This window comes from Mobula birostris, chromosome 3 (assembly GCF_030028105.1).
Source record: "Mobula birostris isolate sMobBir1 chromosome 3, sMobBir1.hap1, whole genome shotgun sequence".
NCBI lineage: Eukaryota > Metazoa > Chordata > Chondrichthyes > Myliobatiformes > Myliobatidae > Mobula > Mobula birostris.
Genome location: NC_092372.1, coordinates 34,979,414 through 35,003,015, shown reverse-complemented (window position 1 = coordinate 35,003,015; position 23,602 = coordinate 34,979,414). Strand labels below are relative to the sequence as shown.

Below are 23,602 nucleotides of genomic sequence, written 5' to 3'. Positions count from 1 at the left end.
TGAGGCTCAGAGGGACAGGGGTGAGGGAGCCCACTCTTACCACCTGCCAGCGATCTGACAGGAAGTCCAGGATCCAGCTACACAAGGAAAGGTGAAGGCCAAGGTCTCTGAGCTTCTTGTCAAGCCTGAAGGGAATTATGGTGTTGAATGCTGAACTGAAGTCCAAGAACAGCATTTTCACATAAGCATCCCTCTTCTCCACATGTGTAAGGATGTTGTGTAGAGCTGTGGCTATTGCATCGTCTGTCAATTGGTTGTGTCAGTAGGTGAATTGTAGGGGGGGTCCTGTTTGGGTGGTAGCAAGCTGCAGATGTAGTGCTTGACCAGCCTCTCAAAGCATTTGCTTATTATTGAGGTGAATGTGGTAGGAGGCCAGTCGTTCAGACATATTACCTTGGTCTTTTTAGGTACAGGGACAATGGTGGATGTTTTGAAACAGGAGAGCACTCTACACTGGGAGAGGGACAGATTAAAAATGTCTGTAAACACACCTGCCAGTTGTGCCACGCACATCCTAAATACTCGCCCTGGAATGCTGTCTGGCCCCGCAGCCTTGTGACTGTCCACCTGTTGGAAACACCTGTGTACTTTGGGCTCAGAGATGACTAATTTTCCAGTCATATCATTTGCCTTTTCTCAGAGCTAAAAATTTTCCAGCCTGAGAAACATTTACAAATCTAGCACATTGTTGTTAATTATTCAAAGTCCTTAATCTGTAGCCAATCTAGTGTTATGGAGTTATAGTACACTACAGCACTGAAACAGGCCTTGTGGCACATCTAGTCCGTGCTGAAGTATTAACCTGACTAGTCCCATTGACCTGCACCTGGACCATAGCTCTCCATATCCCTTCCATCCATGTACCTATCCAAATTCCTCTTAAACGTTGAAATCAAACCAGTATCCACCATTTGCGCTGGCAGCTCATTCCACACACTGACCATCCTGAGTGTAGAAGTTCTCTCTCATGTCCCCTTAAACATTTCACCTTTCACCCTTAACCCATGACCTCTAATTCTAGTCTCACCCAACTTCAGTGGAAAAAGCCTGCTTGCATTTACCCTATCTATAACCCTCATAACCCTCATATCTTCCCTCAGTCTTCTATGTTCTGGAGAATAAATTCCTAACCTATTCCTAACCTATTCAACCTTTACTGGGACTCAGGTCCTCAAGTCCCAACAATATCCTTGTAACTTTTATCCGCACTCTTTCAATCTTATTTATATCTTACCTCTAGGTAGGTGACCAAAACTGCACACAATAGTCCAAATTAAGCCTCACCAACATCTTATACAATTTCAACATAATACAGTATCCCAACCTCTGTACTCAGTACTTTGATTTATGGAGACTGATGTGCCAAAAGCTTTCTTTACAGCCCTATCTATCTGTGATGCCACTTTCAAGGAAATATGGATCTTTATCCCAGATCCCTGTATTCTACCACACTCTTCAGTGCCCATGTAAGACCTACCCTGGTTGGCCCTCCCAAAGTGCAACACCTCACACTTGTCTGCATTAAATTCCATCTGCCATTTTTCTGCCCAGTTTTCCAACTGGTCCAGATCCCACTAAAAAGCTTTGATAGTGTGACGAGAGTCCTAGACGAAGAAGGTTAGAAACCAAGTGCTGAAATATTTGAGATATGATACGAAACTGATACGAAGACAGGGTTCTAAACCAGGCGCTGGATGAGAATTCAAAGTAGAGCTGACAATTAAACACTGAAGCTCAGTTCAGCTGCTCTTTAAATATTAAAATCCTGGTGCCAAAACGTGGTCACCAATTAGCAGAGCAAACCTGAATCTTTAAAGGAGCTATGTCAGCTATCCATATTCTGGAGAATTAGAGTGTCTAGCCTCAGAGGCTGGCGAGGTCAGGTACATGTCATAACAGGACCCCCTCCCCTACGGCCAACTCCTGACTGCTGTGGCTGTTCAGAAAGTCATGAATGAGATCCGAATCCAACATGTCCCTTGCAGGAAACCAGCACTGTTCCTCTTGTCCGAATCCTTTCCAGTCCACAAAGAACTGCTGAACACCCTGAACAGTTCATGAATACAGAATTCTTTTTAAAGTGAAGACTATTTCACATTGACAAATCTGGGTGGTGGCAGGACTGATTGTGGTGGGGCTAAAGGACTGGTGTTTACAGGTTTTAATTTGGAAATGTGGAAGGTGGGATTGATCTTGGGGGAGCTGCAAGGTGTAAGCCACTGGGTTTACTTTCTTGAGAATCTTGAAGACTCCAATGAACTTGGGCACTAACTTCTGAGGCTCCATCCGGAGAGACAGATCCTGAGTAGACAGCCAGACCTGTTGCCCAGGTTGCAAAATTAGTCCCTGTCTTCTCTTGAGGTTAACCTTTATCTCAGCATTCTGGATGGAGGTCATCAAAATACTCCTTGCCGTAGTCCATTTTACCTTGCAATATCAGACAAGATCTTTGGCTGCAGGAAACCCAACCTTGGCCTCCTGCTCAGGAAGGAGTGGCGGAGAAAACCCAATTGGCATTTGAACAGGGACATCCCATGCACAAAGTGCTGTGAGGTATAGTGGGCGACCTCTGACACAACAAATGGTCGCACCACTTGTCTGGTTTTCCTGAGGCCAGGCATCTTAGGGTTCAGTCCATATCCTGGTTCGCCTGTTCCATATCCTGGTCTGGCCATTAGATTTTGGGTTAAACCCAGAGGAAAGACTTGCTGTTCCCCCAATCAGAGTACAGAACACCCTCCAAAAATGTGACGCAAATTGAGGACCACAATCTGACACAATGTCCACCGGAAATCCAAGGATCCTGAAGCCATGGTGCATGACAATTTTCACCGCCTCCACCACAGATGATAGTTTGTTCAAGGCAATGAATTTGCAGGCCTTTGGGAAATGATCTACAATTACCATGATGATGGTCTTCCCTTTGGAAGGCAGAAGACACATGACAAAGTCCATGGAGATGTGCCCTCATGGTTTGTGCAGAACAGGCAGAGGGTGGAGGAGCCCTTGAGGTTAGGTGCGGGGCTCCTTGTTCTAGGTGCACACCTCGCATGCCTACACGTATTGTCAGACCTCTCTCGTTATTCTAGGCCACCAGTATCTTTTCTTGATGAACTTGAGGGTCCTGGCAATCCCTGGGTGAGCTGTCATTCTTCTTGCCTATCACAAGTGAAGTACCTGAGATCTGACGGAACTTGGGATGAACAGATGACTGGAGAGCCATTCTTGGGAATCTCCCCTTGCACCTGGGTCTTGCGAACAAGTGCATCAATTCCCCATTGAATTGGTGCTATGACATTAGCTTGAAGCTAGATGGTAGCAGGCTTCTCCTGTCTTTATGGTTTGTTGAATTGATGGGACAAACATCCGGTTTCTGAATCTTTGACCACCTGGCCTGCCTGAAATTCGATCAATATAAGCCAGGTTCTTGTGATCCGTCCATACAATAAAAGAGTTTTTGGCTCCCCAGCCAGTGACACCATTCCTCCAAAGCCAACTTGACAGTGAGTAGCTCTCTATTTCTGATGTAGTAATTCACCTCTGCCAGGGGTAGCCACCTGGAGAAGAATGCACACGAGTGCAATTTATTTTCCGAAGGTGTCCATTGAGACAGCACTGCACCCACTCTGACATCCGAGGCGTCCACCTTCATGATGAAGGGTAGGTCCAGGTTAGGTGCAACCAAAATGTGGGCTGTTGTGAACCGCTATTTGAGCTCTGCAAAAGCAGCCTCTGCTTCGGTAGTCCAACCAAAAGGGCCCATGAGATCTCCTAATTAGTGCCGTCAGTGGAGCCGCCACTGAGCTGAAGACCCTGATGAACTTTCTGTAAAAGTTGGCAAATTCCAGGAATTGTTGGACTTGTTTCATATTGAATGGTTGTGGCCAATCTCTGACTGCCTGTATCTCAGTAAGGACCATCTTGAAGCTGCCATTAGAGATGATAAAACCCAAAAACAAAATGGTGGTTACGTGAAATTCAGATTTATCCAGCTTGACATAAAGTTCATTATCTAGGAGTCTCTTCAAGATATCTCTGATGTGAACAACTTGTTCCTCCATGGGTTTCAAGGAGATTAGGATATCATCCAAGTAGCCAAAGGTGTACTTATGGAGAGCATCCTAGAACACATCATTTATAAAAGCCTGGAAAACTACTGGTGCATTCGCGAGGCCGAAAGGCACAGTGCTCAGGTACTGATAGTGCCCCGTCAGTGTGTTGAATGCAGTCTTCTTCTCATCACCCTCCATTATGCGGATTGTACGCACTCCACAAGTCTAGTTTTGAGAATACTCTTGCCCCTTGAAGGATCTTGAAGGCAGTGCTCATGAGTGGGAGGGGGTAATAATTTTTGGCAGTCAAGTGATTCAGCTCTCTATAATCAATTCAAAGCCGCAGACTCCTATCCTTTTTCTTTATGAGGAAGAAGCCTGCACCGACTGGTGAAGTGGAGAGCTGCTTTATGTACTTCTCCATAGCACTTAGCACTTCTCTCTGGTGAGAGTGTATAATTTATCCTGTGGAGGGTGAGTACCTGACAATAGATCTATAGCACAGCCAGAGGGTCAGTGTAGTGAAAGAGTTGAGACCTTTCTTTTGCTGAAGACCTCTTCCAAATTCTTGTAGCTGGAAGAGATTTTGAACAGTTTGGGAGTTGCCACTACCTCCAACCTCCCTGGAGGATGACTCCTGAAGCTCTTTAGGTAGCGGGGCTGATTCAACAGACCTCAGAGTCTCCTCCATAAGTTCATTAGCGTCTTTAGTTGAAACAGAGACCAAATCAGAGTCCAGTCCCTCATACATATCCTCAGAGAGCAGCATCAAGGTGCTAGAGTTAGTCTTTGTTCTCCTGGGACTAGGCTCCAAGGGTTTACAGTAACAGTATGGCTGGGAGAAGTGGCTGCTACCGTTACAGCCCTCTCGACACTGGATGGCCTGAGCAGTGACGGCTGTAGTTTTGGACATTCACCCTGTAGGTGACCTGCTTGCCCGCAGTAATAGCAGCAACCTTGACTCTGACGCTGGGACCTCTCATTGACGGAGAGTCTTGTGCAGTTGAATTGCATGGGCTCGACAAGATCCTGAGCAAGAGATTGGCTCGTCTTTGTCCAAGGTCAGGAAGTGGAACTGCGATGCATTGAGGCTGGGTTCTGGTTTGCCCTCTTTGATTTCTTGAGGTAGTCCCACTCTCGCTCCACCAGGTGATTTTCGAGGTGGATGAACTGGTCGATCAGACCTGTAAGTCTTCTACCAGCTCTCCCAAGGCAAGGGCATCCTTTAGTTTGTCTTGTACTCCGTAGTGGTACAGAGTGGCTAAGGTTCCCTGTTCCGGCCACTCTCCTTAGCCAAAATATGAAATTCAATAGTGTTGTCAGCTGCTGACTGACTACCCTGACCGTCTTCATCAGATGGTCTGAGGCTCTGTTTGCTCCAGCGGGAATATGGCGTTCATGAGTTCCTCCAAATCCGAGCAAATCAATCTCCGACCTCTGCTCCCAATGTGCCAGGGCTCTCTCAGTCATGAGAAAGATCATGAAAGCCACCTTTACACACTCCATAGGGAACCGGGTGGCTGGAGTTCAAACACCAATAAACACTGACTGAGGAATCCGTGGCAAGAGCCCGTATCACCTCCGAATCTCTCCGGGATCAGAAGATGAACTGATTCCGCAGACTGACCGACAACCTCACCTGAGTGACTCCGGCTTCCTCCTTGCAATGGTTGGTGCATAGTGCCTTAGCTGGCCACAGCTAACAAGAGGCTCCGATACCGCACTGGGTCCGTGTTAAGCTCAGTAGTACTGTGACAAGAGACCCAGGCATGGATGGTTCATACTCAAATGCTGGAGACACGATACGAGACTGAAACAAAGACAGGTTTCTAAACTAGGTGCTAGACGAGAATCCAAAGTTGACCTGATGATTATGCTCTTTAGATACCAAAATCCTGGTGCCAAAGCATGGCCGTCAATTAGAGGGGCAGGCCTGAGTCTTTAAAGGAGCCACACCAGCAATCAATATTCTGGAGAGTTAGAGCGTCTAAACTCCAGAGGCTGGTGCAGTCAGTTATGTGCCGTAACAGATAGTCTTCATTGCTGTCCACTACACACGCAGTGTTGGTGTCACCTGCAAATTGGCTGATCCAGTTTACCACATTATCATCAAGATTGATAAGAAACGATAATGGACCCAGCACCGATCCCTACAGCACACCACTAATCACAGGCCTCCAGTTAGAGAGGCAACCATCTACTACCACTCTCTGGCTTTTCCCATGAAGTGAATGTATAATCCAATTTACTACCTCATCTTCTATGTCAAGCAACTGAACCTTCTTGACCAACCTCCCAAGCAGGACTTTGTCAAAGGCCTTGCTAAAGTCCATTCAGACAATATCCACTGCCTAGCTTGTCTTATTCTTAGAACCTTTCTTGAACAAAGGAACAACATTAGCTATGCTACATGCTCTGGATGCTTTAAATATCTCTGCCAGGGCTCCTGTAATTTCTGCACTAGCCTCCCACTGGGTCTAGGGGAACATCTTGTAAAGGCCTTGAGGATTTACCCACTCTATTTTGCCTCAGGACAGCAAATGCCTCCTCTTCTGTAATCTGTATAGGGCCCATGATCTCACTTTGCTTCACTTCTATAGAAACTGTGTCCATCTCCTGAGTAAATACTGATGCAAAAATCCATTTAAGTTCTCCTCCATCTTTTTCGACTCCACACCTAGATTACCATTCTGATCTTCCAGAGGACCAATTTTGTCCCTTGCAATCCTTTTGTTCTTAACATAGCTGTAGATTCCCTTTGGATTCTCCTTGACCTTGTTTGTTAGGGCAACCTAATGCCTTCTTTTAGCCCACTTGATTTCCTTCTTAAGTGTTCTCTTACATTTCTTATACTCAAGTACCTCATTTATTCCTAGTTGCTTATACCTATTATGCACCTACTTCTTTTTCTTAGCCAGGGCCTCAATATCTCTCAAAAGCCAAAGTTCCCTAAACCTTTTAGTCTGACAAACAAACTCTGTACTCTCAAAATTTCACTTTTGAATCTCTCCCACTTACCAAGTACACCTTTGCCAATCTGTTCCAGTCCACACTTGCCAGTTCCTTTATGATTCCATCAATATTGACCTTTCTCCAATATAGAATCTCATCTCAAGGATCAGATATATCCTTTTCCATAATTACCTTGAAACTAATGGCATAATGATCACTAGATGCAAAGTGTTCCCTACATAAATTTCTGTCACCTGCCTTGCTTCATTCCCTAATAGGAGATCAAGTATTGCACACTCTCATAGGGACTTATAGGTACTGAATAAGGAAACCTTCCTGTTTTCATTGGGTTCTATTTTAGGGACTCCACTTCCTTTTGACTTTTCTAAATTGGACAAACGAATGGATAACCCTATAGTTAAATATACTCTTCGAATACAGCTACAGTTTCGAAAATTTTTTGGACTGAATCAATTTACTTTAGCAAGCCCTATTATATCCAACTTTCTTTTTCATTCCTCTTTTTTGGATCAAGCATATCTGGTCTGGAAAACAAAAGGTATAATACGTTTTTCTGTTTTATTTTTAGGTAATTGTTTTATGTCTTTTGAACAATTATCTAATAAATATAACTTACCTAGATCACATTTTTTTTTAGATATTTACAGATTAGAAACTTTTTAAATACTGTTCTTACCGCCTTTCCGATTTCATATTCTACTGATATAATGGAAAAAATTTTGGATTTAAACCTTTTTCAGAAAGGTTCAATAGCAATTATTTATAACATGATAAGGAAAATAAATCTAGATGTTTCCAATACAATTAAGAATGACTGGGAAAGGGAACTTAAGCTTACCTTACCTACTGAGAAATGGCAAGAAATTTTCCAACTAGTTAACTTTTCCTCTATTTGTGCTAAACATGCGTTGATACAGTCTAAAGTTGTACATAGGGCTCATATGTCTAAGGATAAATTACCTTGTTATTACTCTCATAAAGACCCTATATGTGATAGATGTCATTCTGAGATAGCCTCATTAACTCATATGTTTTGGTCTTGCCCTTTATTGAAGAAATATTGGTACAATATTTTTGATATTATTTCAACTGTCTTGAATATTGATTTACAACCTCATCCTATTACTGCCATCTTTGGTTTACCAATGATAGAAAAACATCATTAGCCCTCTTCAGCTTGTTGGATGATTGCTCTTGTTACTCTAATGGCTTGAAGATCTATACTAATGAATTGGAAAGAGATTAGTCCTCCAACTGCATTTCATTTGTTTTCTCAAACTATATCTTGTTTAAATCTAGATGACCCATCTATTAAATTTGATGAGACTTGGAGACCATTTATTCAATATTTCCACATGATGTAATTTGACCCTTGCCAAATCTATTTTGTGATTTCAATATATGGGGAGAGGAGCGGAAGTGACGACATTATTGGTTCTATCTGAGGTATCACAATAGCCTTTTCTTTTTCTTTTTTCTTTTCCTTAGTTTTCTTTTAGTTTGGGTAGATTAGATTTTTTTAAGGGGATATATATTTTTTTCTTTTTCTGTATTTTTTTATGATATTTTTGTATTTTATGTATACCCTTTATATATTTTATTGTTAATTTGTGAGATTTTGGGAGGTTTACTAACTATGTGTTACCTGACTGTATACTTATATAATATAATTATTATTAATTAATACAATCCCAATCGCTCTGTACTTATTTTTTGTAATGTGTATGTTGTTGAAACTAATAAAGTGATTGAAAAAGAAAGGAAACTTTCCTGAATACATATGACAAACTCTTTCCCATCCAGCCTTTTTACAGTATGGGAGTTTCAGTGAATATGTGTAAAGTTAAAATCGCCTACCATCATATCCTTCTGTTTCTTGAACCAGTCTGTGATTTCTCTACAAATTTGCTCCTCTAAATCCCATAGACTGTTGGGTGGTCTATAATATAATCCCATTAATATAGTCATACCTTACTTTTTCCTCAGTTCTACTCATAAAGCCTCACTGGACAAATTCTCCAGTCCGTGCTGACTGAGGACTGCCATGATATTTTCCCTGACTAGTAATGCCACTCTTCTGCCTTTAGACCCTCCTGCTTGATCATATCTAAAACAATGGAACCCCAGAACACTGAGCTGCCATTCCAGCCCCTTCTGCAACCAAGTCTCACTAATGGCTACAATCTCATAATTCCACATGCTGATCCATACTCTCAGCTCATCTGTCTTCTCCTACCGTACTCCTTGCATTGGAATATATGCAGCTATGAACATCAGTCACACCATGCTGAAACTTTTGATTCCTCACTTTGTATGTATGCTTAACATTGCTCTCCACAGCCACTTCACTATCTGTTCTGGCGCTCTGGTTCCCAAGTCCCTGCAACTCTAGTTTTAAATCCACCCCCCACCCTGGGCAACATTAGCAAACCTTCCCACTAGTATATTAATCCCCATCCAGCTCGGGTGCAAACCATACCTTCTGTACAGGTCCCACCTTTCCTGAAAGAGAGCCCAATAATCCAAATATCTGAAGCCCTCTCTCCTGCACCAACTTCTTAGTCACGTGTTAAATTGTATGATCGTCCTATTTCTGGCCTCACTAGCACGTGGCACAGGTAGCAATCTTAAAGCACAACCCTGGAGGTCCTATCCTTTAACTTAGCACCTAACTCCCTGAACTCACTTTATAGGGCCTCATCACCCTTCCTACCCATATCATTGGTACCAATGTGGACATTGACCTCTGCTTGCTCAATGTTCCACTTAAGAATGCCATGGACTCTATTGGAGATAACCCTGACCCTGGCACCTGGGAATATTCTTCTCATCCACAGAACCTTCTTTCTGTTCTCCTGACCAACAAATACTCTAACACTTCACTTCCTTCCCTTCTGAGCCACAGAGCCAGACTCAGCGCCAGAAACATGACCGCTGTGGCTTTGCTTTGCTAGGTCATCCCCCCAACAGTACCCCAATGGATCTCAGGATTTCTATGCATGCCACGTGCTAGTGGGGCAATAAGTAGGAGGATCATTAACCTGTTCTTGAGAGGAATGGTTACAGTGATACTTTGCACTGACTGTTTACCCCTTTCCCCCTCTGGATGGTCACCCTGTATCCTGCTCCTTGAGTGCAACTACCTCCCTGTATGTCCTATCTATCAACCCCTCAGCCTCCCAAATGATCTGGAGTTCATCCAGTTCAAGCTCCAGCTCTTTACACTGTCTGTTAGAAGCTGCAGCTGGATGTGCTTTTTACAGTTTTTATTGTCAGGGACACTGGAGGTCCCCTTGCCTCCTCACACATTGCAAGAGGAGCATTTCATTATCCTATCTAGCATCGCCACTGCTCTAAATGTGCAATATGAAAGAACAAAAGAAATAATAACGAAACATCTCTATGGCCTACGACTCTTCTTGCCGAAACTTTGATGAGGCAAAGCCTCAACTCCCCACTCTAACACCAGCCCACTCATACAATGGCTGCTGTACTTAAACCTAGCTTCTTTTTACTGGAGCTTGCAATTATAGACAATAGGTGCAGGAGTAGACCATTCGGCCCTTCGAGCCAGCACCGCCATTCACTGTGATCATGGCTGATCATCCACAATCAGTATCCAGTTTCTGCCTTATCCCCATAACCTTTGATTCCGCTATCTTTAAGAGCTCTATCCATCTCTTTCTTGAAAGCATCCAGAGACTTGGCCTCCACAGCCTTCTGGGGCAGAGCATTCCATATATCCATCACTCTCTGGGTGAAAAAGTTTTTCCTCAACTCCATTCTAAATGGCCTACCCCTTATTCTTAAACTGTGGCCTCTAGTTCTGGACTCACCCATCAGCGGGAACATGCTTCCTGCCTCCAGCGTGTCCAATCCTTTAATAATCTTACATGTTTCAATAAGGTCCTCCCTCAGTCTTCTAAATTCCAGAGTATACAAGCCCAGTCGCTTCAATCTTTCGACATATGACAGTCCCGCCATCCCAGGAATTAACATCGTGAACCTACGCTGCACTCCCTCAATAGCAAGAATGTCCTTCCTCAAATTTGGAGACCAAAACTGCACACAGTACTCCAGGTGTGGTCTCATGTGCAATCCAATGTCTCCTTGGGAACTGCAGCACATAAAATGTCATATATAGTGTTGTATATAGTTCTAGCCCGTCATCCATGGTCTTATGTTCTATTGTTTTGGTAATAAAGGGATACTCATCTGCATATTTGACCACCTTATGACTTGTCCTTGTAGCTGTGAAAAATGGTGGATATTCTCTGGCTCTCCTAACTTGTCATTATCCTTTCCAATACCTTACGTTCCATTACCTTGTTGCACCTCTCCAGATGTATTACTTCAGACAACTTTGGACCAAATTCCATTCATCATCCTTCTGCCCAAATGTTCATTGTTTTCCCTCTGCTGTCTAAAACATTACACCTCCTTGCCAACCAATAGCCAATTTTTGTATCATTTAAATTAAAATCATTAATATCATCCATGCAGATCATACCACAAGCATCATGACTCTCCTTGTTACCACAAAAAATTCTATCAAGTTGTTCAGACTAAACTTTTCTTTGAATTATACATTGACTTCCTTTGATTAAAATACACCATAGCTTTTCAATTTAAGGTTTATACTCACCTATTGACTCCAATATTTTCTAGCTAGTATGGTTAAGCTAAAATGCCTTAACTTGGCTTACTATTTCTTCTCTTTTAAAATGATAGCAAACTATTAAGAGTCCTGTGGTATTCTGGCGCTTCTGTAGCCGGACAGGACTGAAGTGTTTCTCCACAAGTCTCTCATTTCACTGCAGACCACCATTGAACATATTTACAAGGAGCACTGCCACATCTATTATCAAGGACCCCCACCGTCCAGGCCATGCTCTCAGGAAGGAGGTCCAGGAGCCTCAAGTCCCACACCACCAGGTTCAGGAACAGTTATTACCCCTCAGCCGTCAGGCTCTTGAACTGGAAGGGATAATTTCACTCACTCCAACACTGAGATCATTCCCCAACCTATGGACTCACTTTTAAAGACTCTACAACTCGTGTTCTCAATATTTATTGCTTATTTATTTATTTTACATATATTTTTTCTTTTTTAGTATTTGCACAGTTTTTCCAAATTGGTTGTTTGTCTATCTCTGTCGTGTGTGGTTTCTCATTGATTCTATTACGTTTCTTTGTATTTACTCTGAATGCCCGCAAGAAAAAGAATCTCAGGGTAGTATATGGTGGCATATATGTACTTTGATAATAAATTTACTTTGAACTTTGCATGGGTTACTTTTCAGTTTGGCTTTTACCTTCAATAATGCTAAACCACTTGATAAATCTGCTCTCCCTTTGTTTATGCCATCCTATATTTCATAGCTATCCTTCTTAAGTACAGCATCATCCTCTTCTTTTGTGAGTTGAACCATGTTCATTAAGTACCTTTTTCATGTCTTCTACTTTCACCTCCACATACCAGTTACCTTTTTGGTCCTGAGGAGGCCTTATACATCTTTCAGTTGCCCTCTGTAAAAACCTTTGGATTTTCTTTACATTTATTTGCCATTACTTTTTCACGCCTTCAGTATTGTTTTCCTTTTAACTTCTTGCTACAATTTCTATGCCTTAAATTCTCTACAGTATTAGGTTCCCCATGCCTGACCTAAGTGACCCATTTTTGCCCTTTCTTACTCCTCTCTGCAGGGAGCAAGAGCTCTGTTGATCTTGCTTAACAGAATTAGGGACAACAATTATAAGTTAGCATTTCCAGCAGTTTTGGTCACTAAATAACTGAAAAAGTGAGATAGCTGTAATTCTTCAGTGGACCTACTGTATATGTTCAGTGGACTGATATATTCAGAAGAGCGTATCAGAATATATTAACCTGGTTCTGGTTCTGAAATTTGGGATGGGCACACCATCTTAGATCTACTGATGTGTTCAATAAACCTTGCGTTGAAAATCTGATTATTTTTCTATAGTCTCATCTATGGATCACTCTGCTCTGTGTTCACAACAATTAGATTAGCAAAGGCAAAAATACATATATTGAGTTGTTTCAACAGAAAAGCCTTAAAGTCTGATGGTTGGCACAATTCAAGGTGAATTTAAATATTTCACATTCAGTGTTTGAGTATTCCAAGATCTATACTATTGATAAACACCAAGAGAATAATGTATTTGTTTAATACAACTATTTCTGACTCCTATTCATTGGACACACTAAATAATAGAAGGCATTTCCAAATATTTGATTGAGACAGTTTAACCAACATGAGTATAGGCTATCCAGGAGAAAGATAGGAAGGACTGAAGATAAACACCGAATTGGTAACCAATTTTTAAATTCTAAATGCTGACCGTAGTATTAAACAGCATTTTCTATATCTAAGTTCTCATTTTAAAAACATTTTTATTGCTTTATGTCTGGAAACATATTAATTGTTAAATTTCACAAAATAGCTTTTCTGTATAAAGTAAGCAGGCCAGATACATACTTGTTATCATTTTTATCTATTAAAATGGTTAGAAATCCATGACTAAGTGTGATTTGTAGAATCAGCCATCTGGTTAATTAAGTTTTAAAGTCAAAATAATGGAGCATTTAATAGAGACAATGAGATATAATTGTAATGCAAGGCTGAACATTCAGAAGAATCAGGCTATGCTTTGATATAATATATGACAGAGAAGGACACCATTTGGTCTATTCTACTTGATCTACATTTATTCAGACTATAATACAGAATAGAAGCACAAGCCTGGAAATTACCTGTAAATGTTTAAAACATTCAGGTTTTATGGGTGTTTCAACTGAAGCATTAAACACTGCAACAAAATGGGCCATTTGTTGCATTGAATTTATTCCAATATCCATTAGTTGTGAATTTCAATTCCATTTATCAATCTGTTCTGTATTTTTAATGCTCCAAGATGATTTGACCTATCCTGCTCAGCTGTTTGAAGAAAATTCAGTTTTCCAACCCAGTTCATTTAAAATAACCGATAAAATTAATGAAGTAAAGAATGTCTTAAGTGGTCAATTGATAATATCTCCAGCAATTTCTAAATGATGGTTTCACTTTCACAAAATTATGCATTACCTTTCATTAGAGTTTTAAATTCTGGTTTCCAGCTATTTATCACACACAACACTGTGTTATGCATGGTTCTGTTGAGAGCACTTTCAATGTCAAATCAGACATTTACAAATTCTTTTTCAGTTGCTTGTGCGCAAAATTCTTTATTACTAAATACTTAGGGAATACTACATTATCAGAGGTACTAGCTTTTCAACTTTAATTTTATATTATTGTTTAAATGAAGAGCAAGGGAATTTGCTGTTGCATTTCCCATTATTTTACAATGAACTACTGCATGGCTGCTAAATTCATTGCTAGATTTAGTAACTATGGAGGATGCAATATAATATCATTTCACTATTGTGCGTAATTTTGTGGGGATTGTTTGTCAGGGATTAATCAACATTTACGAATCAAAAGCTTTAGTTCAGAACTGACATTTGCACACCTTTGACTAGAATAAGTTTTTTATGGGAATCTTCGCTTTCACAAATGAAATACAGATAGCTCAGACATTGTTACCTACTGTACACCGCCTTGTCTATTCTGACTTTTAATTTAGTTGATGGGCTTTCATTCTTGGCTTCTTTTTATATTTCTTCTACCTCATAGATCTTGAAATCTACATTTGTCACAAGAAGAACGCTTTTCTGATTTGACCCAGTGAACTTCTCTTCTTCAGCAACTTGATCATTAATTCTTGATTGAGATGTTGTATAAAGGAGAGGGCCACTACACAATTCGTTTGGCAAAACTGTGTGTGCAAAAAAAAAAGTTGAATGTTTTACTTTCTAGTAATTTAGTCAGCATGAAAATCCTGGAAAACTTTTCCAATTAAGTATTTAGAAAACATATATTGTAGGAGTATATAGTTTCATAGATTAATGTGTCTAATGGTAGTTAATTTCTCCAAGATGAAATTGAAGGCTTATACGATCAGCCTTCCTGCATGCCCGATTAGGAAAAGTTTTGCCTTTGTATTTCATGCATCCACAAAAGCTGAAGATAAAACTGTGAAACCTTCTGCAGAGAACACACTCCATCAAGCACATGTATCAACCTACTGTGCACTTTTCATTTGTATAGAGAAAATATTTCTCCTCAGGTGGTGGCAATCTGTGGAGTACCCCTCCATATTCCACCCCTGAAGGCCTTCCTTAAAATTCTGTTTTACAAACTTTTATTTACCCATGCTTATATCTTTTCTTTTCCTCAACACCTATTTATTTTTGTCGATGTGAAATGCCTTGGGGCTCTTTGTGTTGGGTGTGAGTGGTTGGATACATATATTTTCCCGGGTCAGGTTAATAATGATCAACCAGGTTGGGTCCTGTATGTATATGGATGGTTTTAACTCCAAATGTCCAATATCCAACTTACTTTTCAAATTCAGAAGTGAGAGCAAGAGCTGTTCAAATCAGTGGTGTTGGATAGAATCAATACTGTATTACTTCATGGATATCATGTTATTAGTATAGAGAGGGTCCATTTCAACTTTGAAACAAAAACAGCACCTACAGTAAAATATTTATATTATATGCCGATTATGCAATTAAGAGGAAACAGTTGCATGTATATATAGGTAGTTCTACTATAATGTATGTTTCCATAATATGAATTGATTATAAGGCAATTGATAGATTTGGCAACATGATTTACATTCTTGTACGCAGCTATACTTTTAAGGTTTCTTTGGATTACTATAGTTTCATTTACTTTGTTCAGTCTCCTTCATTTCCAGATAGATCTTTCTGTTCTTCTCAGGGTACGTCACTTCACATAGCGCTAATTTATAGATGTCTTTGTGGTTACTCTTCATTAGGAGAAATACAGTTGTGGAAAGGCAGAAGGGCCAAGTGCATGCAGGTAATCCAAACTAGAAAACAATGCATAATAAAACAGTGAGAGGGAAACATCATTGCTGCTTCAAGAAAAAACTATTGATGAAAGCGAGCCTGGATAACAGACATAGTCCTTACTGAAGAGGATTTTATTGTTCCACAAAATGCAGTCCTTTGCTGAAGTTCATATTAATATGCACATGCTGCTGTTTTGCATTAATGATTTAAGAATTAATATAAGTATAGCTTAAAGAGTGGAACTGCAAAGTTAATGTTTATACATTCCATTAAGAGATGTAGGAGATTTGAAATGATTCTCAGATTGTGGTCTTGTTTTGTGCACCCGAGGGACAGCTGCCTTTCAAATTGGATAGGTCATAAAGCTGAGTGCTAAACCTGAATTAGCCTGCATCCGCTCAAGATGATGCACTTGGGACATGGTATTCCATCACAATTACTGTGAAAATGTTTGTCCATATTTCGCGCATGCAATGTTTCATTTCCCTTTGCATTATTTTAGTTCTCTGATTAGAGGCTCAGTGTTGTGCATCTGACCTCGTCATGCATTGATTAATATCAGAGCTATAAGTCACAAAGCCACAGCATATGGGATACTACTGAAAATGTGGCAAAGGGGGCAGCACAGAGGAGCAACTGCCCTACTTCGCTGACATGGATCTTCATATTATATGGCAAGGTAACATACTATTCAGCCTATCTAGTCCCTGCTATCCATATTCATTTCATCATCTAGCATCTGGCCTGTAAGTGTTCTTTGTAGAGATACAGCACGGAAAAGGCCCTTCAGGCCCACTGAGCCGTGCTGCCCAGCAACCTGCCAATTTAACCTTCGCCTAATCACAGGACAACTTACAATGACCCATTACTCTACTAACCAGTAAATCTTGGACTGGGGGAGGAAACCGGAGAACCTGGAGGAAACCCAAGTGCACACAGGAAGGACATACAGACTTTCTTACAGAGGATGCCAGAATTGAACTCCAACCTCTGACGCCCTGAGCTGTGTCATGTTAACTGCTACGTTACCCTTTTCCTTGGGGTTTAAAGTGCTCATCTGGACACTTATGAAGGGCTATTAGTGACTCAGCTTCCACCACTCTCTTGGGGTACTCACTGCTCTTTGGGTGAAATGCATTCCCCTGAGATCCCCTCTAAATTTCTTATGCCATTATCCCAAATCAAAGTCCTCTAGTTTTATTTATCTCTGATCTGGAGAACAGTTTCCTGCAGTTTACCCTTTCTATACCCCTATGATTTTATATGTATCTCAAGGAGGTTCCCCCTTAACCTGCTCCACCTTGGGGAAAACAGACCTGACCTCTCCTGTTTGATAATTGAAACACTCCATCCCAGACAATATCCTGGTGAGTCTCCTCTCCACACTCTCCGGTGCTATCACACCCTTCCTATATTTCAGTGACCAGAACAGCATGCAGTCCTCCTCTGAGGTCCAATCTCATGCTCTTGCCTTCGATACCCTGACTAATGAATGCCAGTAGCCCATACACCCTTTTTAACCACCATCATCAAACTATACTGTCACTTTGAATGATCAGTGTGGACAAGGAAAAGGGGCAGAAAACAGCCAAAGGTATTAGAAACCCTACCGAGGTCAGAAACGAACAGAAGGTGGAGGTAGACACCCACACAAACTTTTTTAATTGCCCTCATTTAATTTTTGCTCCTTTAACCCCACTAAATAAATCACCCAGTTCATAGCACACATCCCATACTCAGTTACAGTAAGTGAATAAGGCTATTACATTAATGCAAGGTGGTTCTTTAGTTAACCAAAACCTATGGATTTAGTGAAGTCACAGGTTAAGTTTAAAATGCAAATATATTAAAATGTTAATAACTGCTGATGATCACTTACCACAGACATCATATTCATGAGTGCTTCTCCTAAGAGAGCGCAGAAAATTGCTTTTGGGAAAAGATGGAAAAATATTTAGTTTAGTAAGTCTTGGAAAAACTAATTAGTACACTTCATGTAATTGAATTACAGTATCTGCTTACCTAGACTTTATATCGGAACATTTTACTGCTTACTTAAGGTTTAGGATGGGGATAACTAAAAGCATAGTGAAAGTGCTTGGTTTGAAACTATGGATCAAAGCACATATACTGATTTATGCTCACAGCTGTGATTGCGGAGGGAATTGGAGGTTAGGTAAGATGTGTGTAGGGAGAACTGGTGGGCAAGATGTCCCAAGAAATGCTAAGAAAAGCTTTTGATGGTTGTGAAGTCAAAAATGAGAACTTTCAAATTGATTCACTAGAATAAATAACCATCAGAGCTAAGCAAGGGCAACAGGGAAGGAAGACTTTGTACATTGAGAGACGTTGAGCTACAAGATTATGAATGACCAAAGGTTTGTGAGGAGTATCTGCTGACTTACCAAAGATTAGAATATTAGAGAAATTAGTGTTCTTAAGAATGAATGTGTATATGAACATTTCAATGCTGGAGAGGTGCACTATGTATGAAATACTTTGGAGTTTGAAGGAGGAGTGGCACAGTAGTGTAACGCTTTACAGCGCCAATTCCCACTTCTGTCTGTAAGGAATTTGTACAATCTCCCCATGATCGCATGGGTTTCTTCTGAGTGTGCCAGTTTCCTCCCGTGTTCCATCGATGTACAGGTTAAGGCATGCCATGTTGATGCTGGAAACATAGCAGCACCTGTGGGCTGCCCCCAGCACATATTCCGACTGCATTCGTCATTGACGCAAATGACACATTTCACAGTATGTTTCGATTTACAAGTGACAAATAAAGCTATTTTTTTAATCTTTAGGTAGCCCAGAAACAGATATTGGGTAGAAATACCAGTCCTTTCTGAAAACTGTACCAAGATGTGCCTCCCAATCTCATATGATTCCAGGGAACATTAAGTATGATGAGTGGTTTACTGTTGACCCCCAGCTGGTGGGGTACAGAATAGGGTGCATTGTTTTAAGATAAGAGGCTGATCATCTAAGAGTGTGGAGAAGAGACATTCCTTCAGACAGAGAACTGAATATATTTTAAAGGAAAAAAGAGTTGAGCTCAAGGGTCAGCAGAATTTGCGGAGCAGGTTTAAGGAAATATATGGACTATTCCTGTTCTTGTTTCTTACAAATCTTTACACCTGTCCATCATCATCTTTGGCTACAGGTCCATATTATTTAATAGCCTGACTAAAATAAAACACTAGATGAATCTTTTCAACATAAATCAGCTTCAGCAAAACTAGCAGGCATCCTTTCTAGCTTTCACTAATGCCGTTATAATAACACTTCATTCAGCCTGAGGTAAGATCACCAGTGTGTAGCAATATATCTTTGTAGACTCTACTAGCCGTTGTCTGCCAATTGAAAAATGATCTATTTATTCCTCTGCTGCTTTATCTCCTTAAAGCAATCTTCAGTCCATTGCTAATGTAGCACCACATACGTGATTTGGTTTTGCAACAATCTTTCATGTGGTTCAGGTAGCACTTACCAAATGCCTACTGATAATCTAAAACACCTCAGCCTCCTGTATCTATCCCGCCTGTTAAATGCCTTGAAGCTTTAAATCAGATTTTTCAAATTCCAGTTGCCTTTGATAAAATCATGTCTGCATGGTTAAGTCATATTATACATCCAATTACTAGTTCAGCATTTCCAGTACTACAGAGATCACACTGTTTTCTTTCTTGAATAGCAGTCTTCTTATGCAGTTTCAGCATCCAAGCTAACTTACTTCCATTGCAGTATTGCGATGTGTGAGATGGCTGATAAGGATTATGTGGGGTCTTCAGAGTTTGCTGCAAATGGTGTAGGATGAGCTAGGTGCCATGGATGTTGCCTGGGAGAGGGCTCTGACATAGATTTGTTTATCCTCCCGGTGGGTTTGGGAGACTTTGCAGAGAAAATAATGATGAAACCTCATCAGTGACTGTCAAAGAAGCAAGGTGATGATCACTATTCCCAGCAGAGTATCAGCACAGTGCTGTGTTTGATCTGTGAACATTTTTTTTCTCAGGTGTGGATTTCAAAGTTCAAAGTAATTCTATCATGAAAGTACATATATGTCACCATATACTCACCTGAGATTCATTTTCTTGTGGGCATTCACAGTAAAAACATAGAAACATAATGGATCAATGAAAAACTTCACACAACAGAGACAAATAACCAATGTGCAAAAGGCAACTAACTGTTTAAAAACAAAAAGAAAAAAAATATATTATTGATAATAATTAAATAGGCCAGTTAGAAGGGTGGGCTGAAAGATGGCAGATGGAGTTTAATGCTGATAAGTGTGAGGTGCTACATTTTGGTAGGACTAATCAAAATAGGACATACATGGTAAATGGTAGGGCATTGAAGAATTCAGTAGAACGGAGGAATAATGGTGCATAGTTCCCTGAAGGTGGAATCTCAAGTGGATAGGGTGGTGAAGAAAGCTTTTGGTATGCTGGCCTTTATTAATCAGAGCATTGAGTATAGGAGTTGGGATGGAATGTTAAAATTGTACAAGGCATTGGTAAGGCCAAATTTGGAGTATTGTGTACTGTTCTGGTCACCAAATGATAGGAAAGATGTCAACAAAATAGAGTACAGAGAAGATTTACTAGAATGTTACCTGGGTTTCAGCACCTAAGTTACAGAGAAAGGTTGAACAAGTTGGGTCTTTATTCTTTGGAACGTAGAGGGTTGAGGGGGGACTTGATAGAGGTATTTAAAATTATGAGGGGGATAGATAGAGTTGACGTGGATAGGCTTTTTCCGTTGAGAATAGGGGAGATTCAAACAAGAGGACATGAGTTGAGAGTTAGGGGGCAAAAGTTTAGGGGTAACATGAGGGGGAACTTCTTTACTCAGAGAGTGGTAGCTGTGTGGAACGAGTTTCCAGTAGAAGTGGTAGAGGCAGGTTTGATATTGTCATTTAAAGTAAAATTGGATAGCAATATGGAGAAGAAAGGAATGGAGGGTTATGGGCTGAGTGTAGGTCGGTGGGATGAGGTGAGAGTAAGCATTCAGCACAGACTAGAAGGGCTGAAATGGCCTGTTTCCGTGCTGTAACTGTTATATGGTTATAAATAAGAAATAGATATTGAGAATACAAGCAGAGGAGTTCTTAAAAGTTAGTCCACAGGTTGTAGAATCAGTTCAGCATTGGGATGAGTGAAGTTATCTCCTTTGGTTCGAGGTTGATGGTTGAGGGGTAACTGAACCTGGTGATATGGGACTTGAGGCTCCTGTACCTCCTTCCTGATGGCAGCAATGAGAAGAAAGCTTGGCCTGGGTGGTATTCATGATTATCAACTTTTCCTCAGTATAGTTCCTAATATTAGAAAGGTAAGTCATATTTTTAGGGTCTTGCTGATGCCTTTTGTACAATGAAGACAAAGTCTTGGTCTCTCAGTCAACTTAGTTATGACCCTTGCATTTTAATTGCTTACCTGCAGAGCACTTTCTCTGTAACTGTAACACAATACTCTGCATTCTGTTATTGGTTTCTCTTTTGTGCTAACTTGATGTACTGATACATGGAATGAACTGTTTGGATGGCATGCAAACAAAATATTTCATTGTGTCTTAGTCGTCATCATTATCTGTCGTGTCGTATGATGTGGGCGATGATTGCCTTTGACTATGGTTGTTCTTGACACATTTTTCAACGGAAGTGGTTTGCCATTGCCTTCTTCTAGGCGGTGTCTTTGCAAGGTGGGTAACCTCAACCATTACACCGGACATTAAATTTTTTTGAAACTTTTGCTTCCTCAGGAATTTTCTGTGGTTATGATAGTGCACTTGAAGATGAACACATATATAATTTCAGACTACTTGTATCACGTAGGAATTTGAAGACTACTTATGTAGGAATTTAGAGAAACAATAAGTTAACTTTTATTGAATGTAATGCGTTTAATTGCATATTGGTGCTGACACTTAGCAATAGTTCAACTAAGCTAAAAATGTTTTGTTGATGATTTTCGTTTGTACTCTGTTTGAGGTTTCTCACTTAAGTGTCCAACAATCATCAGCCAGCATTGATGGTTTCCAATTGCCCTGATACTGTTTCTCCATGACTGCAATGTCCTGGTGAAATCTTTCACCATGCTTGTTGTTGGCACCGCCAAGATTTCCAAGGAAGAATCTAAATGGGAATGCAGAAAATGAATCTTTAGTGTCATGTTGCACTTCATGGTTTGTATGCTTGAAGCATATTGGCAACCAGCTGCACTTAATTTGGTGCTCTGTAGTTGCCAAGAAGATTTTCAACAACATCCTTGAATGCATTCCATCCAATTTTCTTTGGCCCCACTAGAAATTCCTTGAATTGCCTGTCATTGATGACCTGTTTGATTTGTGTAAAACAGAAGGCTTTTCCTTAATCTTGCCATTAGTTATCCTGCGAAACGAATGTCTCAAATATTGAAATCTTTCACAGAAATTTTTGTGCCTGCTGACAGCAGATTCCACCCTTGCAGTCTTGAACTTAGTGATTCTGCTTTTGCCTTTGACAAACCCAAGTCTCTGACCAGATCATTTAACTCAGATTGAGTTATCAGATGAGGCTCACTAGACATAAAGAGTTCAAAATCTTTATCAATATGAGTGTCATCTTCCATTCCTGGCTTGTGCATCATGGCATTTTGCTCTGCTTCCTCTAGTCTCCATGTCTCCGGTGGCTTCAGTACTGGAGGACTATCGTCATGTGGCACAGGTCACATGGCTGAAGGGAGATTGAGGCATTCTACAGATTTCTTGTTTTTAGCAGAAAAACCAGACCCACTGGTCAGACCGAAGTTGCAGTCTGTCACATGATCCTTTTGTTCTCGCCATATAATCAGGACAGCAAATAACATTGACTTCCCAGTACCTCTGAGCCAAGCTCCAAGATCAACAGTGCACGTTGCGCAATAAATGTGAGGAGCCAAGGCTTTGTCTTGGTCGCAAATTTTACGCCATAAGTAGAGCTTTTAGGCTCTCTTAGTAAGAGAAGTCATGCTCTTTCTTTGAATTTAAACGTATACGCGACACTAATATAACAAAGTATTGGAGCTGTTGCAACATTGGCTATCACAAATACTCCAGAAAATATATTTACTTTATTATATTGAGTGCACATGATATGCTTTGCGCATAGAGCATATGCATCTGCATGATGGCAAGCTGATATACATGTAAATGCAATGCATTGAATGGTGTGTGCATGATGCTTTTATAGCCTTTCTAAAACCTGCCCTCCATGCAGCATCCTCCCTGTCTTGGCATGCCTAGCCATGCCCAAACAAGATAGAAAACTTTTCAGCTTACATGGTGGACAACATTTAAATTGACTTGAATTATGAATTGAACTAACAATACAGGAGATTTCAAAAATGGTGTGTGATAGGGAAATTTCAAGGTGATTTTCATGATCAGCAGTCCAAGATCCATAAGATACACCCAAAAGTATTCAGGAAGCAAAATCATTGTTGTCCAGTGTTATCAATGCTCTTGAGAGATTGTCTGATTGGTGTCAGTGGTCGCATAGCTAGGACTTGTGATGTGCACCAGCTGCTCATACGACCATCCACCACCTGCTCCCATGGCTTGATGTGACCCTACTCAGGGGCTAAGCAGGTACTACACCTTGCCCAAGAGTGAC

The 23,602-nt window shown here is 40.6% G+C and overlaps 1 protein-coding gene across 4 annotated transcripts in view; it reads right to left on the bottom strand.

Moving 5' to 3' along the window:
* Positions 1-10,793: 10,793 nt before the first annotated feature.
* Positions 10,794-23,602, bottom strand: part of LOC140194964 (urea transporter 2-like) — a 93,005-nt gene continuing 80,196 nt past the window's right edge. For 2 of the 4 annotated variants that reach the window (XM_072252446.1, XM_072252445.1), the window contains exons 9-11: positions 17,849-17,898; positions 15,827-15,986; positions 10,794-14,864 (exon numbers count right to left, since the gene is read on the bottom strand). In XM_072252446.1, coding sequence (XP_072108547.1) covers positions 14,701-14,864; positions 15,827-15,986; positions 17,849-17,898 — 374 coding nt within the window. In that variant the 3' untranslated portion in view covers positions 10,794-14,700. The remainder of the gene's footprint in view (positions 14,865-15,826; positions 15,987-17,848; positions 17,899-23,602) is intronic. The other 2 variants (XM_072252447.1, XM_072252450.1) reach the window with 1 other exon arrangement.